This window comes from Antennarius striatus, chromosome 1 (assembly GCF_040054535.1).
Source record: "Antennarius striatus isolate MH-2024 chromosome 1, ASM4005453v1, whole genome shotgun sequence".
NCBI lineage: Eukaryota > Metazoa > Chordata > Actinopteri > Lophiiformes > Antennariidae > Antennarius > Antennarius striatus.
In genome coordinates this window covers 11,140,857-11,157,183 of record NC_090776.1, presented here as the reverse complement: position 1 = coordinate 11,157,183, position 16,327 = coordinate 11,140,857, and the positions used below count along the sequence as shown (strand labels likewise).

At 41.4% G+C, this 16,327-nt stretch overlaps 2 protein-coding genes across 13 annotated transcripts in view; one reads left to right on the top strand and one right to left on the bottom strand.

The window, feature by feature from the left end:
* Positions 1 to 9,058, bottom strand: part of myo9aa (myosin IXAa) — a 107,948-nt gene extending 98,890 nt beyond the window's left edge. For 8 of the 11 annotated variants that reach the window (XM_068332208.1, XM_068334543.1, XM_068338526.1 and 5 more), the window contains exon 1: positions 8,624 to 9,057. The gene's annotated coding sequence lies outside the window, so the exon portion shown is untranslated. Of the gene's footprint in view, positions 1 to 8,623 lie in introns of all 11 variants that reach the window. The other 3 variants (XM_068333770.1, XM_068339333.1, XM_068332966.1) reach the window with 2 other exon arrangements.
* On the top strand, positions 8,528 to 12,695 carry senp8 (SUMO peptidase family member, NEDD8 specific). 2 transcript variants are annotated; one of them, XM_068341989.1, is made up of 2 exons: positions 8,528 to 8,631; positions 10,939 to 12,695. In XM_068341989.1, the coding sequence occupies exon 2, from the start codon at positions 10,964 to 10,966 to the stop codon at positions 11,627 to 11,629; it is 666 nt and encodes a 221-aa protein (XP_068198090.1). In that variant the 5' UTR covers positions 8,528 to 8,631; positions 10,939 to 10,963; the 3' UTR covers positions 11,630 to 12,695. The 2 variants fall into 2 exon arrangements, with proteins under 2 accessions (XP_068198090.1, XP_068197316.1); XM_068341215.1 differs by lacking the exon at positions 8,528 to 8,631 and adding an exon at positions 9,670 to 9,858.
* Positions 12,696 to 16,327: the final 3,632 nt, after the last annotated feature.

Here is a 16,327-nt window from a genome sequence, read left to right as displayed (position 1 = left end):
TTGAAGCATGCTAACTTTATCAACACCCACAACCACAGCTAAAATAAAGCAGTCACGGACAGCGACACCCCTGAATTCAAAATTTTACCGACCTACTAGCATAGGTCAAAGATCAAAGCTAGTGCTTTGACTAGCTTTGATCTACGGTCCTACTCTCACTGTTCTTCTCGCTAATTTTTCTACAGTATGTTATACTGAGTGTGTGCAAAAGTTGAATTTTGACTTTGACCTAGTTTTCTTAAGGTCAAGGTCATCATCTCATTTTAATCCCCTTTGCTGCCCGAGTAATGTGGTTTTTGTTGCAACGGTTGTGAAGCTATTTGGTGGACTAATGGACGGACGACAAACTGACAACCAGACGAACACACGAGCAATAACAATACATCACCGCTTTGAAGCGGGATGTAAAAATCTTATTTAAAATCTATTTATCCCTCAGAAAGAAGATCTTGTGGGTCAAATAGACCCATTCTGTTTGGCCTGATCTGGGGGACGATGGCACTGCAAACACATGGGCACAAACCTGCAACCACCCACCGGGTAGGCTGTGTGTACCCAGATGTAAATATGCACATGGGATGTGCAAAGGATTGGGAGCTCATCTGCAAACACACTCACAGCGCATGAGATTACAAGAGCAAAAAGGACTCATCTTGTCTTTCATTACTCAGTGGTGATGAGTAGTGAAGACTATAGCTGTTCAAGCTGCTTCGTATCAAGAAGCCTCTGACTGCACAACAATAAACACAGATGCCATTCAATGTTCAAAAGGCAGAAAAACGCTGTTTTTGGATATCTTTAATGAGGTTAACAATGCAGACAAAAACATTACAGCATAAAAGAGCCTTCAGCCCAAGGGTTCATCATCTTCATGGTCAATTAGCTGCAGTTTTTGATCAAATCAGCTGCCAAAGGATTCTCTTGAGGAGCGTTCCAACACCTACGATAACAGCTATTTTTACGACACTGCAATGAATCGTAGAATAAATGAGCGGACAACTGATCGCAGGACAACGCTGACAAACACATCAGAGTTTGGCAGTATGAAATTACACTCATGGACAAGGTCAAAGGGCATCCTGGGGGACACTTAACTCCCTCTTCATACTGAGTCTGACCTCTGCCAGCAAAAGGTGGGAGACTTTCACTCAGAGGCTAAATCAAATAACTCCCAGAACATTTGTTTCCTCAGCAGTGGGCTTTCTTAAAAGCCTGAAAAACTGGCTGAATGCAAACTCATTGGACCATTAGAAATTACAATTTTATGTCATGCTATGTAATGCATGATATACTATATTCATAATATATGTATTTTGTTGTGTACCAGTACTGTTTGCAAACCAAGCTGCCACTCAGACCCATTCAAGACTATCCAATCATACAGCACTGATGACATTCAGCCACCACATACCATCAGCCATCCATACATGATAGAGCGTAGGTGTTCATGTCAGATGTACCTGACAGGAAAACTTCCAGATAAAGACAGAGTAAATCTTTCTGAACCCCCTGAACAGACGGGTCTCGTCCTGCTTGTTGCCAAAAACAGGATGTGAACTATCGACTCCTTGCAGCACACTTTCATTTCCATGTTTACAATGAAAGAATTCCTATCACTGTTTTGACTCCTTTATAGGTTTTATGAAATAAATACCACAGACACACAAACTTCTTGTGCTGGCTTCGCCCAGCACACAGCATTGTTTTAGAAGGTGGGAAGTTTCGTCACATAAGAACATATGAAAGTTGTTCAATCAGGGTTCAACCTATGCGCCTCATGCTTTATGTATTGGAGTCAGAAATTTTAAAAAAATGCCAATGTGAACGAGAAGTTAACCAGAACAGGAAAATTTTATTGTGAATTTCTTTTTGTAAAAATAACAATTTTTTTCTGTAAATCTATTGACCTTCCAACTCCTCAGAAAAAAAAAACTAAAGCAATTCTTTCAGGGTATAAGTTCTAACTCATTTCTGCACTAGGAACAGCTTCACCAGCTGATAGTAATGACAAGCCACCGGGTTTGAATGTTCAGCATAAATTTAAGCACATCTGTTTAGCGTATTAGGAAAAAACACGATCTCTAATTATAGGGCAACACTACAGCAGCTCTCACCATCCTTTTTTTTGGGGGGGGGGGGGCTGTCTCCCTGCCTTCTGCAACCGCAGGGTGTTTGAAATGTGAGCTGGTGGTGCAGTCAGAGACAGAAGGAGCCGCAGCATGATGATAATGCAAGTTTGTTCGCGGGCTTCGAAGAAAGCTGGAAGATGTTAGCAAGCATTTCAGGAGAAGTTACATGTTATGACTTCATGGCATACTGCAGATCCAATTCTTGTGGAGAGGTGATGTGCCTTGGCATCTGGTAAACGGTTCTCCAAAAAACAACAACAGAAAAACAACTGTCTTGGTTATAGAAAAGTTTCATCAGGAGACACTCTGTCAGAAAACTCAGGAATTTTGTTGTATTGCACTTCGCCGGTCATCCAGAGTACCTTCAGATGGTTTGCTAACATGTGTAGACTTGTTTTATGGTTAGCAATGACAATAGTCACAGAACACCCTGGATGGAAGCTGTTTAACATGGTGTCATAATTATGTGCAAGAATGGGGAAAAAACGTTTCCACCCATATTCTTGCTTTGTCCACTTCAAAATCGTAAACCAAAGGACATGAAATGAAGAAAACAAATTTTGTGTCTTTGACGCAAGATACTGTAAATATGACTTTAGCACATTTTAAATTTATTTATTTCACAAAAAGAGACAACGCATCCAGAGAACTACTTAGAGCAAAATGTAATCCTCTCATTGGTGGAGGACAGGAATGTCCCTTCCTCCACCTGAAGCCTGGATTGGACTCTGGCATCTGGCATCCTTGTCGTAGCTCACTTGTTCCCCAACCTGGCAGGTTGAGCTGAAATATTCGCTAAACTGAAACGGCCTCACCATTAAGTGGCTGAGTGGAGGACTCTGACTTAGTGGAGACAAAAGAGAACCTCGAATCGTCCCCAGGGTGTCTGGCAGTAATCGGTCAACCAGACTACTAAATCACTTCAGTGAATGCCAGCTCCGAAATCCATCAGTGGGTAATCAGGATTAATTCACGTGGGTGCCAAAGCAAAACAACAGGGGCATAAACCGAACATTGAGGCAGGACTCATGACTCTGCTTCAGAGGAGAGTAAATGATCATTCCATCATGCCTGAATGATCACAAATTATTCTTTAAAAACTACATCAGGGTCTTTTGTGAAACAGATCTACTATTTCTACTATTTGGACAAAAACAGTCTCCATTGTTCCTCACAGACCTCTAAGGTGTCTCCATTCAATAAACCATGTTAATATACTCTATTGTAGTACAGTGGTACCTCTACTTACGAATGTCTCTACCGACAAAATGTTCTACTTACGAAACTTCTCAGCAGAAAAATATTACCTCTAGTTATGAAAGAAATTTCGACTTAAGAAAGGTAAAAATACATTATGGGCTGATACTCGCAGCTCCCACAGATTCTTGAAGGCAACATTCTCATAGCTGCTCTGCCATTGGCTATTACCTAGTATCTTCCTGGCATCCCATTGGCTAAGAGGGACCTCTGTGTGGACCTAGATCGGTGTTTATGCAGGGTCCTCGTCATTCGGCTCTCGACCCATGACGTGTTCTGATAGTTTTCCGTAAATATGTTAACTTTTAGAGTACTGTATTTGCTACGGGCTCTAAGAAAGTGACAGAAAAAAGTGGAAAAGAAAAGACGAAGAAAGAGGTTTTTTTGTCCAAACAAACAACGCAATTTCGTAAGTAGAGGTACCACTGTATTCTGCTTACAAGTATACTTATATGCACTTGCTTGGCGCATAAATATCAACAGTGTAGTGTTATCCAAAATCACATTCTGCTACCACATACACAAACTCTCACCACAAATATCACATCATCTTTCAGCATTTCTGGCAGCTTTTTTCACTTGACTCTGGAAACTGATGCAAAATGTTCCGTGCCTCACCCAAAATGGAGCTCTGTTCATACTTTTACCTTATGTTGGCTGATGTTCTTTGCTGTAAATATCACTTTACTAATTAAAGTAATTTTCACAACTTAACTTCAGCTTGGTATTGAGTATCCATCAGGGTAGGAAATGAACTGTACTGTGAAACACTGATAGTGTGAAGGCAGTTCACATATGCAAGACTGGACAATACTCTGATCTGTTACTATCCTGGCTGTCTAACAGACAAAAATATTTACTTTGACAAAGTTCTAAATGATTTTAGATAAATAAGTCAATAAATAAGCGTTGTATCACTAAGGAAAAAAAGAACAGCATTTATTCCTGAGGAATATTTTTCTGAAATACCTCATTCTGTATGTGTATGTGGATCCAGATCACCAGAGCAGATCAACATTAACTTTCCACCAAATCTAATAAACACGTCATTTCAAAGCCTAATGTGAAACAAATCTAGTCATATCACAACGTGGAGAGTGCCCTGATCCATTTGACCCTGATATCCATGTACCTAAAGCAAACCTAGTTGTTTCGCTCCTATTGAGCTTCCTGTCACAGCGACATCTCTAATTTCCATGATTTACTCCAATAGGAAAATAATTCACTCCATCCTGTTTAATTCTTCCCATTATTCCACAGATAAAGCTTGTGAACCACAAGTGAGACCCCAGCTATCTGCTCACTTCCTCCACTGATGGCTCCGGCGTGGATGAGACTCTGAGTGGGTCTGTCTCAGGCTGTGTGGAACCCACCTTATCACAGCGCTGTCAGTTATCCACAGCTATCTGTGCTCCCCTCCCTCCGGCCTCCGTCTCACGGAGCACAGATGACTGAAACCCACAGGACCAATCAGATAACAGCGGCAGCTTTAAACCATCTCTATCACAGAATGGAGGCCAATATCTGGTCTTCTGTGCACATTTTAGTTGGACTTCTTTCTCCTCTAAGTCCTAACTGACTTCGAGTTCCTTTGAATTAAAACTATTTTCTGCTGACAGCCTCTCAATCCACTATCAAAATATGCCATAAAAAGTAAAAGTGAAGGAGCTGCAAACAGATTGAAGGTCTACACCCCCACATTTAAAATCCTACTATATTTGACCCAAATGTTTTGCATTTTTGTCAACATGAAACAGAACCCACAGAAATGAACCAATGATTTCTGCACATACACCAAATAATATGGGATGACTCTTAACTGGAATATTTAAGTTAATCATGCAAATATGATTTCCCACCATGATTTCCTAATTTCAGCTTAATGGAAATACATAAATTGCAATTAGAGTTCTTTTATTTCTGCTATTTACTTTGATTCCAGTTTTGTCTGATGTGTGTTCGGTGTTTCAGTCGTTCACTGCGGCCCTCTTGATGAGCCACTGACCCTCAACTAAAACCACAGAGCGGGAGCACCAGCCAGTTTGGTATCCCAGTCATTATTTTACTACATCCATTTACTACATGACATTTACATGCTATGACTGAATTTTTCCCAACAAAGGAAACAAACATTTATACCACAGTGGAACATGGACAAAAGAAATGACGAGTCTAGCTGGACGTTGTCGGCTCAGGCCGATGCTGAAGATGATCACACCTTCCACTGACGGTAGGAGTGAAATAACGGCCTGCAAACGGACAGTACCGTGTACCTTTACACAACGGCACATACCTGAGGATTAGCCACCGGCCCTATGTTGTCTGTACCATGAGGCTGCAGGGGGCCAGCAGCTATTGTCACAGCTGTGCCACAATACACACACATTCCATTTTGCAGTGCACCGCTACTGAAGCGGTGCAGTAGTGTGGCTGCTGGCATCTAGAGGCTCCTGACATTAACCTGCATGTCATCATTCATAGATTTTTACACAGTAACTTAAACACCTGGAACTTTCCTTCGTCACTATCAGCAGCTGCCATATGACCATTAAGATAAGTTAAGATCCAAATGAGCATTCCAACACAAATCTAACTTCATTTTATTCACAAACTCCTTCATCGTGGACCCAGAAGGTGATTTATAAAAACTCTGCAGCAGGAAAGAGAAACTTATAGCCTTACAGCAGCTTTTTTTTTAAATGACATTCAGCATCTATATTATTTTTCCAGCTCTCATCATTTGGCTGTGGGAGTTCCCCTAGTAAAAGGGTCTGAACACTTGCTACTATGTCCAAAACAAAACCTTGACGGATAAAGTTTAATTGAAAGGGATACAAACCACGCTTCTAGATGGATATGAACTGTTTGCTGACTCCTTATAAAAGGATTATTTAAAAAGCAGTTACGCTTATAGGACATAAATAAATTGCACAGAAAACACAATCCACTTGGTTCCATCCGTTTCACTCCAGCTACTGTTGGCACCAATGAGTTAATGAGAGGAAATGCAAAATGCAGGGAAACTGAGCCTTGGAGACCTGGCTCATATAATGGCCTGCTGAAGAAAGGAGAGCTTTGTTCAACGTAACACAACCAGGTTCCTCTTTAAAGACTTTGTGTGTGTGCCAGTCACTTACACCATACATCCACACAACTCTTATCAGGACGTCACGATCATGTGAGCCTCCAGCACGTGACTCTCCCCAAAACACAAGCCACGATTTGGACCAGGCCGACGATGGAGTCTTTTCCTTTTCCCTTTACATTAGACTCAAAACTCTCAGAACAACACTCACTGGAGCTGCTGTGGAGAGACTGGTCACTCACTGCACCCAGGGTTGTCACAAGAACCGAATGTTTGAAGAACCACTTTTCAAACACTGTATTTATGTTTTTAAGGAACAATAAAGTGACTTCTGGGATGCAGGATCTGGTTACTGGTGTGGCCTCCTTCCAAAGGCTGCATTTCAGCAACACAACCTCCTCAGCGGAAGTCATAAAAACACATTACAAGTCACCCCAGCTGCAGCGAGTCTACCTCATCTTTACAGTATTCACTTGAAAAGAACATTAGGTCTTTTATAAAGACAGTTATTTTACTGCTTCTGTGTACTTTATGGCCAGAGTGGCGCTTAGCATTATGACGCCTCAGCTGCACAACTGCTCCAGTCGAGCCCCTTTAGAACAGCTTCACACGTGAAAGCAGCAGTTTTAACTGCATCATGGTACGATGTCTGGTTGACAGGACATAATGTATATAATACACTGATTAATCCCAGATTATGCAGATGAAAGAATTAACCACTGAAACTTTGCATGGAAATGTTGATGATTTAATGGTATCTAAACCTTCACCAAAGATCTACCAAATATCTAAACCATAATTAATAAGGCAGATCTTGTGTCCAAAGTGTGCAGTCTGGGACCCATCGTTCCTCTTGTCCATCAGGCGGTGTCAGTGATATCAAACACAGCTCGAGTGTGATGCAAATGGGGGCTGGTGTTTTAGAAATAGCAGTCGGCGCAGGTCGACGGGGTGTCAGATGTCGACGAGGACCAGTTGCTTGAGTGGCGGCCCGATTCGTCTCTCATGCCACAGCAGCTGTGTCTTGTCAGACCTCACATTCCTGCAGGACAGACCCACTTTACCCTCATCACCTGTGCTGATCTAAGGGCAGGGAACCTTGCAGATACCCGATCTACTTTAAAAGGTCTTTACTGATACGCTAAGGACGCAGGGATACTGATCAAAAAGGGACGATCACGAATGCTTCACTCAGCCAAAACATACACACAGATCCTCTTCTAAATATAAAGAGTATTATATAATCACCACACAGCAAATTTGTGACATGTTTTTATCCGTTTCATCTGTCCTCGTGCTCCAGTCGTTACTCTAATGACAACTTTGTACTAATAAGAATGAACCACCCAAAAAAACAGATGACTGACCCCCAAAAACAAGCTACTGTCACCGCAGAAGGACAGAGAATCCAAAGGAAAACATCCTGAGATCCATAAATAAAGGCTTCTCCTGCAGGATTTCTGGAGCTGTACTCTGAGGTTGACTGTTCACTGACAGACACACATGACTCAGCAGCTTTAGACCTCCCCGTACAATCACAGCCGATCGTATCCTTGATGGCCCTCCCTGCATTATGAGCCATGATGCCTGACCTCCACTGAATAATACATGTCAGCATTCACCCCACCCAACTGCAGCCAAACCAATCCACTTCGACTGTTTCCTCAGCATACATACCAGATTTATGTGTGCTGGCAATTTTTGTGTGTCTGGGTTTACGACGGTTGTTTATACATGTGCAGCATCATGTGTATTTATGATTTACTTTACCTGCTTTGTTTCCTTTCATGTATAAGATCTAATTTCACATGGGTTAGTAAATGTGATTAATAAAGCTGCTGTATGTGTTATACTTGATAAAATAATAATTGTTCAATCAGGATCAGCTCCTCTCCAGAGCTGTGGTTCCACAGGGTCACATTTCATAAGAATAATAGTGGTGGCTTCAGATGATCTCCAGCAGTGTGAAGTTTCAGACTTGTCACTGAAAAGCAACTTCCACGACACACGCCTCTAAATCAAAGTTCATTCACAAATGAGAAGCTTCAGGACAAGTTACGGGATTCATTGGCTGATCCCAGACAAGAGCCCCTCTTTCTCGGGGGCAGCCCACCGGAACCCAAGCTCCCACCACCGAACATCACACTCTTACCTCCAGAAGTAAGCGAACTGGAAGCGGGGCTCAAGTTGTTCGTCTCTTCTCGGTTTGGGGTGCAGAGACACGCACACTTGTAGGCAGACAAGTCGCTATTTAACCCACTTCATTTCCACTGATTTAATGTGTTTCCTTCTCAGCCGCTCGCCTCCGGACAACTCTTCTCAATTCAAGCCCGCTCTGAGTGGTGTTTTATCCGTTAAGTGTTGGCTTTTGGAATGTAATTAAAACGCGATCCTTCCTTATCGTTACTCGGTGATGGTCGCTGAAAACTACTTTGCCTTCCTAATCAGTGCCGCCGCTCTCATCCCGAAACAGTGCGCGTTCATTCCGCTCCTGGGCGGGGAGAAGCTCCACGGAGGGAGGACCGACACACGCCGACGGGACAGGAGCAGGACTGTGGAGCCATCTTGATGTGGTGGTCGGAAAAGGAATTGCACCGTCATCGCTGTAAAGCCAAGTCGCAGACACACCGTAGTCATTGGACACGCCCACTACGTGCCAAAGCCATTTCAATTGGTTCAGGAAAAATCTCAGGGGTGTGTTCTGTACTTTAGTGGGAGTGTCGTGTATTTCAATGCTGGCGGAGGCCAGCCTGTAGCAGTGTATTTTTTTTTAAATCGTTGGCTAAATTTATTGTTCGATTAAATTAAGCTCGGAAAACTGCTTAGATAACTTTTTAAATATGTTGGTATTTTTATTTTTTTTAAAAGGGGGCCGTATTGTCGTAAATCCTACTACGGCAACACCATGGCCTGCTTCACTCGGCTTCTGATTTGTTTAAAATAACGGTGACGTCTCCATTGCAGTGGCTCGCTGAAAGAACTCCTACTGCGCAGAAACTATTGTCGTCACCCGTAGCCAATCAGAGGCAGAGGTGGGGCCTAGTATGGAGTCGCCATAGTAGAACGTATATCCACGAATCGGTGACGTTACAGGAAGTAAACAAGAAATACGGCACCCAGGGCTTTTATTATAATGAAAACAAAATTGGACGTTTAAATACATTTTATACGGGCAGAAACTTCTTGATACATTAGTGTCTTACATCTCTGAAAATTAAACAAAAAAAGTTTCCATGTTTGCATGTAATGAAAAAATTCATAAACATTTCGGTACTGCGCATGTACAGTATTCTGTCTGACTGTGACACACGGTTTACGTCTGTTGTCGCAATGAGGGACAGCGCTACAGTTTTACTAGTATTTTAATTTGAACCCGTTTTTCTTCAGGTAGGATACTGAGCTAACCAACTGTACTTCATTGGCGCATTGTAAAAAATGCGATACAATTACTGTTTAGCTGGGTTGTGTAGCTTCGTGTGTGAGTGAACGTGTTGTCTTAGCTATCTCCTGCTAAAAGCGAACCAGCGTTCCAGCAATGAGCTGCCTGCTGCTTCAACAACTGAATACATTGCAGTGATCTGACAACCGCAGAGCTATTATCGTATTTTGTTTCGTTTAATTCTTTTTTTTTTTCAGATATGGGCCATTAAACGTCATCCTCAGATATTTAATATCACTGTGTCCTAGAGCCATTATCCACTTCTCAGCAACGCGTCATTTAGAAGGTTCAGAGATAAAATCAGAACTCGGTCCATCCCGTAACTTCAAGTTGAACTATTTATGCAAGTTATTTTTATTTTAAATGTATCTGTATCTTATTAGTTCAGAGAACCATCATTTGAAAATAAAAAAAGCGATTTTTATTCAGCAAGGTAAAGTTGTGTGACGGCGCTCAGAGAAGACGTCATTTTGCTTGAAAACAGATGTGGACCCGTCTTATTTATGGCCGATGCTTCCTTTGGTTTTTAATCATAGATGTACTTTTTTGGCTAAGATTCACCGTTAAATACAACATATCGGAATCATGCTCACTGCATTGTCCAAGAACGTCAAATGACTCATATCATGCGGTCATGCAGTCCGGTTCAATTTATTTTCTGATAATATTGATCTCCTAATCATCCCAGTACTACAGTGTGAATAGCACTGATTGATATCGTTTTATGTGAATTTTAACTTCTTGAATAGTAGATTGATTTGTTTGATTGAGTGATACATTTGCTTTTCAATATTATTTACCGTAAGCCCAAACCTCACATCTACAAATTGTTTCTTTTTTTCCAACAACAATCAAAAGCCTTAAGGAAATCAATTGATAATCGATTCATTAAAATAAAAAGCCCATCATGTACTCACATTTAGGGTAGAATAAAGAAACTTCAATTATTGAAATAAGTTATTTTATGTTAGACTGATCAATTGATCAAGTGAATGTTGAGCACTAATGTATTCCCTTGTATTTTTCAGACTGGGTGTCTACCTGTGTTGAAGGATGGACCCCGTAGTGTTGAGCTACCAGGACAGCCTCCTGCGGCGCTCTGATGTGTCCTTACTGGAAGGACCTCACTGGCTCAATGACCAAGTCATCGGTTTTGCCTTTGAGTACTTCGCTGCCAACCGCTTCAGAGTCTTAGGGAAGTCTATTATCTTCATCTGCCCACAGGTTACACAATTCATCAAGTGTTCCTCGTGCCCCGATGAGTTGGGTCTGTTTCTGGAGCCCCTGGATCTCGCCTCTCGTCACTGGGTCTTTCTAGCTGTTAACGACAACTCCAGCCAAACCTCTGGGGGATCTCACTGGAGCCTTTTGGTCTACCATCACAAATCCAATCAGTTTGCTCATTATGACTCGCAATGCGGCATTAATTCACTGCATGCACGGCGCATTGCCTCCAAGCTCCAGCCTTTTTTGGGTACAAATAGAATGGCACTGTTTGTGGAGGAGCCCTGCCCATCACAGCAAAACGGTTATGACTGTGGCATGTATGTTATCTGTATTGCCGAGGCCTTATGTGAGAAGGCCAGGGTGGAGGGCATACCACATCTTCCTCTGCAAATGATCACGCCAGCCTACATCAGTGAAAAGAGGGCTGAGTGGTCCAGACTGATCCAGAGTCTCTCTCAGAGTGACTCCTGTTGCTCTTTGTCTTTACCTTAGCGTACTCCTCACTATATGCAAAATTATTGCTATCCTCTACATATCTGCTGCTGGAGCATCTGAATGCACTCCTTGAATTCAGTCTTTAACTATATATGAATTATATTTCAATTGCAGTGTCTATCGTGCTCTATATTAGGAACAAATTTAAAAAGATAAAGCAACGTTCAAGATCCTTGAATGATTCACTGGTGTTATGTTTGTCCCTTATATGCACACCAGAGTACAATATGTAAACAGAACACCAGCATGAATATACTCCACTGTATGTATTTATTTGGTAACGATAGAAAATTTGCCATGCAGACATGGAGGTACAGCCTTTTCTTTCATCCATTTGACTGGCTTGGAGCGATGTAGGAATGTTTACACGTTACTACTCAGGGTCATTATAAATGAACTAGAATTGACGTTAAGAATGTGCGTCTTCATTTTGGCCCTGATGATTTGCATCTGTTCTTGTGACATGTGCATTTTTTTTCTCAGTTTGGAACAGATGACTACAACAGTCTGGAACATTTGAACACTATGTGCTATGAGTGCTTATGGGATAAAGACCAATGTTTACTGGTGATATCTGTGTTATGTTCTCTCAAAAGCAATTATGAATCATGTGTGTTGATCTAATAAATTATAGTTTCACATTTTTGTTCGCAGAATGGTAATATTTCTCTGGTTTTATTTGTAGTGAAGTGATGTACTTTTCAGTGCGTGCTTACTCACGTAATTCTGATATTCCTATCACATTTTCCATCAGCAAAGTTAAATGTAATTATCGCACCCACTGAAGACATTTGTAGGTTTGTATTCAAACGTATCGAAGAGATCAGACAAAGTTTCTGGATCAGAACCAAACAGCATTGTGAGAACTTTTAATCTTATTAGTGTTTGTGCATCTTGTAGGTGAATAAAAAATGTCATTATCCCAGTGAGTTTATACATCAGTAATGTGACAGTATTCAGACAGCACAAACCTCTATTTCAGCATTACCCCGTAGGCAGAGGCCGTAACGATAATGAAACTGACACTAAGAAAAAACTAATTATAACAAACTAAATACATTACAAATAAATTACATTCTCTTACCGAAAGAATAGGAATATAAGACAGAAAATAAATGACAGATCAATGGAAAATAAAGCTGAAACAAACCTGTGTCTTTGTACAATTTCCTCCGGGATTATTTTAAGTGTCATTATTTTCAAGCAGCGAGAAATCCGTATTCAGAAAACCAACCCTCTTAAAAGTTTTAAAAAAATTTAATATTAACTATAAATGGCAATGGCTTTCATTTTTAGTAAGGTATTGAAAGTATCTACTCATGCAATGCCTGTTAGAGTCCCAAAGCAGTCCAAAATGTCATCTCGCACAGTGTTAATACTGTATCAAGACAGCTAATAGGAAGGCCAAACTAGTTCTTCGCAGCTCATCCTTCCAACAAAGTTCAGTATTTGATATTTATGTGATCGAGAGTTGCTTGTCATTTTAAATCTGTTTTATAAAAATAGTTTAACTGCCCAACAAGCTCACACTGCTTGAAGTGTTTTCACACTCAGATCTCATTCCTCTGGCATCTCATTCACATCAACATACCGCAGGCATATTTCACCCAGAGCAACCGGTCAGACCAGTCATCAGGGTTTACTGCTGTCCTAATAAAATGTGACATTGCTGGGGTATTCGCCACCCAAGCAGCACACTACATTAGTGAGACAAAGAGCCAAAGGACAGGAACATAAAGTTAGACAGATTTGCTGTTGACCGATTAACCAGTCCATCCAATGAGTGCATCCAGCAGATTTTTTTGTGTTAGAATTGAGAAGAATATAATGCAAGGGCTCATTGTAATGTGCTGGATATCCTAAACTAAGACTGCTAAACTTAAATCCTCCAAAAGCCTACATGCAGCTCTTTTGGAAATCACACACAGCTATCTGGAGTTAAGCAATGGGCCTAAGGAGTGATGGATTTGCTCTGGTGAAAACCAGATCTTTTGATTGCTACTGATGTAAAGGAGGACATTTCATGATCTTCCTTCTAACCCTAACATTCTCCACCTTCAGGGCTTAGCCTAAATCACATGTGTCAAACTCAAGGCCCGGAGGCCAAATGTGGCCATCCTCATCATTTCATGTGGCCCGCGAGAGCATAAAAGGCCAGGGTGTAAAAAATAAATATGTCAAAAGTGTGCTTTGACCGATACTATATTTCCCACAATGCAGCAATTAAGCCCATATTAACTTTGATGAAAACGTTTGGAAAAAAGTTAATGCTCTAACTTGTGTTTGATGATATTTTTCTTTATTCGCTTGGATAGTTTGATCCTTGATTGATGGAGCTCTGTGGGTTTCGTAACTTGACAAATTAAAAAGATTAATGTTATAACAGAGCAAGAAACAAAACTATATTTTATGTGCAACTGTAATGTTGGTAACTTGAATAAGTAATACATTATTTAAATTATTGAAGTTATTTAACATTAAGGAGTAGTTGCAATTAGTTACATTAGATTGAGTTACATTTAGTTACATTTATAAGTTACATCTGGCCCTTTGAGGACAGCCATTATTCTGATGTGGCCCTCAGTAAAAATGAGTTTGACAGCCCTCGCCTAAATTAATTCTAGATGCTGCAGATTCTCCAGTTAATGGGTTGAAAGGTGATAACTTAAGGAGTGCATTGCATCATTGATTTGTTTTTTGTGAAGAGTATTTTCCACATTTATTGTGTGATTTAGTGTCTTATTTTTTGGGGGTTCTTGGCCAGATGATTCCTCAGGTCCCATTAAGGTAACTGGGGTGAATGGTTTCAACCTCCACAAGAGAACAGTAGAAAATGATTCATTTGTCCTGTAATCAATAACTGCCATGAACAAAACCTTAATCAAAGTCAAAGTCAGCTTTATTGTCAAATGTACCATATATGCACGACATACAGCACAGATAAAATTGCAGTACAGGCAGTACAACACAGGCAGTACAACACAGGACAACACAGGCAGGACAACGCAGGCAGGACAACACAGGACAACACAAGCAGTACAACAGACAGTACAACACAGGCCGGACAACACAGGCAGTGCAACAAGCAGTACAACACAGACAGTACATCACACAGTTTGTTTGATTCATACTTTGTGATGGTAAGCTACTTGTGTAGCCACAGCCGCCCTGGGGCAGACTGATGGAGGCGTCTACAGCACAGATTGGCAGTGCAGAATCACTTTGTTTTTAATGATAGTCCCGTCTTTGTTCTTTTTATAAATAAACTTTCCGGCCAAAGGTCCGAGTGGGCTTCCCTCCCTCGTTCCTCTGTGTCGCGTCCATCTCTGTTGTCAGTCACCCTGCTTTTGACTAGTGGCGCAGGTACGAAGTGACGTATCACTGCAGCCTACGGGTCCCTCAATGGGCCAAATTTAAAATGCTTGCGCATTGACTTGCCACTCACGATTAATTGCGGTAATTTTTATAGCGCGTTTATTTGCAGCGTAATTAATTAATCTAATTAACGCGTTAAAGTGACAGCCCTAGTATAAATAAACAATTATACATTTGGATATGATATGACATAGGTCAACACTGGGTCAGTGTTTTATTTTTAAGTTAGTGAGGTTTTATCCAATCAGAATTCAGCTGGTTTGTGTTGCCAGATTGAATGAAATCTGCCCGGGACCTTCAGAATCTAGAGGTCTCCTTGCACAGTGAGTGAAAGGGAACATATAGTTAATAGACAGATTCGATAGCCAATCAGATCACGTGTTGGCGATGCTAAGGCCTTCTAGCTGGCCTCGTTCACGTTCACCTGACATGTACGTGTCCTGTGATTGGATACTCACTCTGAAAAGGCGGCGCTATGCAGACACAACGCACATTTGAAGAGAAGCTCTAGTGAGACAGGGTGTAATCCCTGAAGGAGCTAACCTATTCTAGCTAACCTGAACTACCTAACCTGTTCTACCTAACGTCTATAAAAGGTGTGGCCGCGGGGTTCTTTTGTGCCAGCGACAGTAAAAGGAGTGGACCTGATGCCAGTTTTTGTCCCATTTGAGAGAAGTTATAAACACCTCAGTTCTGAATGCTACATTGGTGGCAGCGGTGGGAGCTGTTCACAGTATTATGGGATGTATTTATGCAGGTTTGACTAAGGATAACATCACTTAAGGCCTAGGTGTGAAATACACAGCCCACCACTGACTTTAGAACAACACACACACACACACACACACACACACACACACACACACACACACACACACACACACACACACACACACACACACACACATACACACACACACACGAGTGTGTTGTGCTGACACTTAAACCCTCTGACTTCCAACTGATTAACTATAAGCACTTGTGCAGATGTGGACACATTTTATGCATCATTGAGGTAATGCATTCTTGGATAGCCTCCAGTAATTTGGTCTGTGTGTAATTATTTTACTGTGTGCCAATTTCATGAAGTCATGGTCAGCATTCAATTCATGCCGCAGGGATCACAAGTTACCAGAAGAGCATCCCAGGACAAACATCAGGATTCCCTGGAAGTATAAATGCAGCTCTCTGGCTGTCTGATCTTGTCTCCCTCTCCAGTTGTAGCCAAACCTGATACCAAGCTACACTTTGTCGCAGCAGTTGCCCCCTTCCTTGCCCCACGGTCTCCAAAATACTGTCTGTTCAGTCAATTAAGTCCAT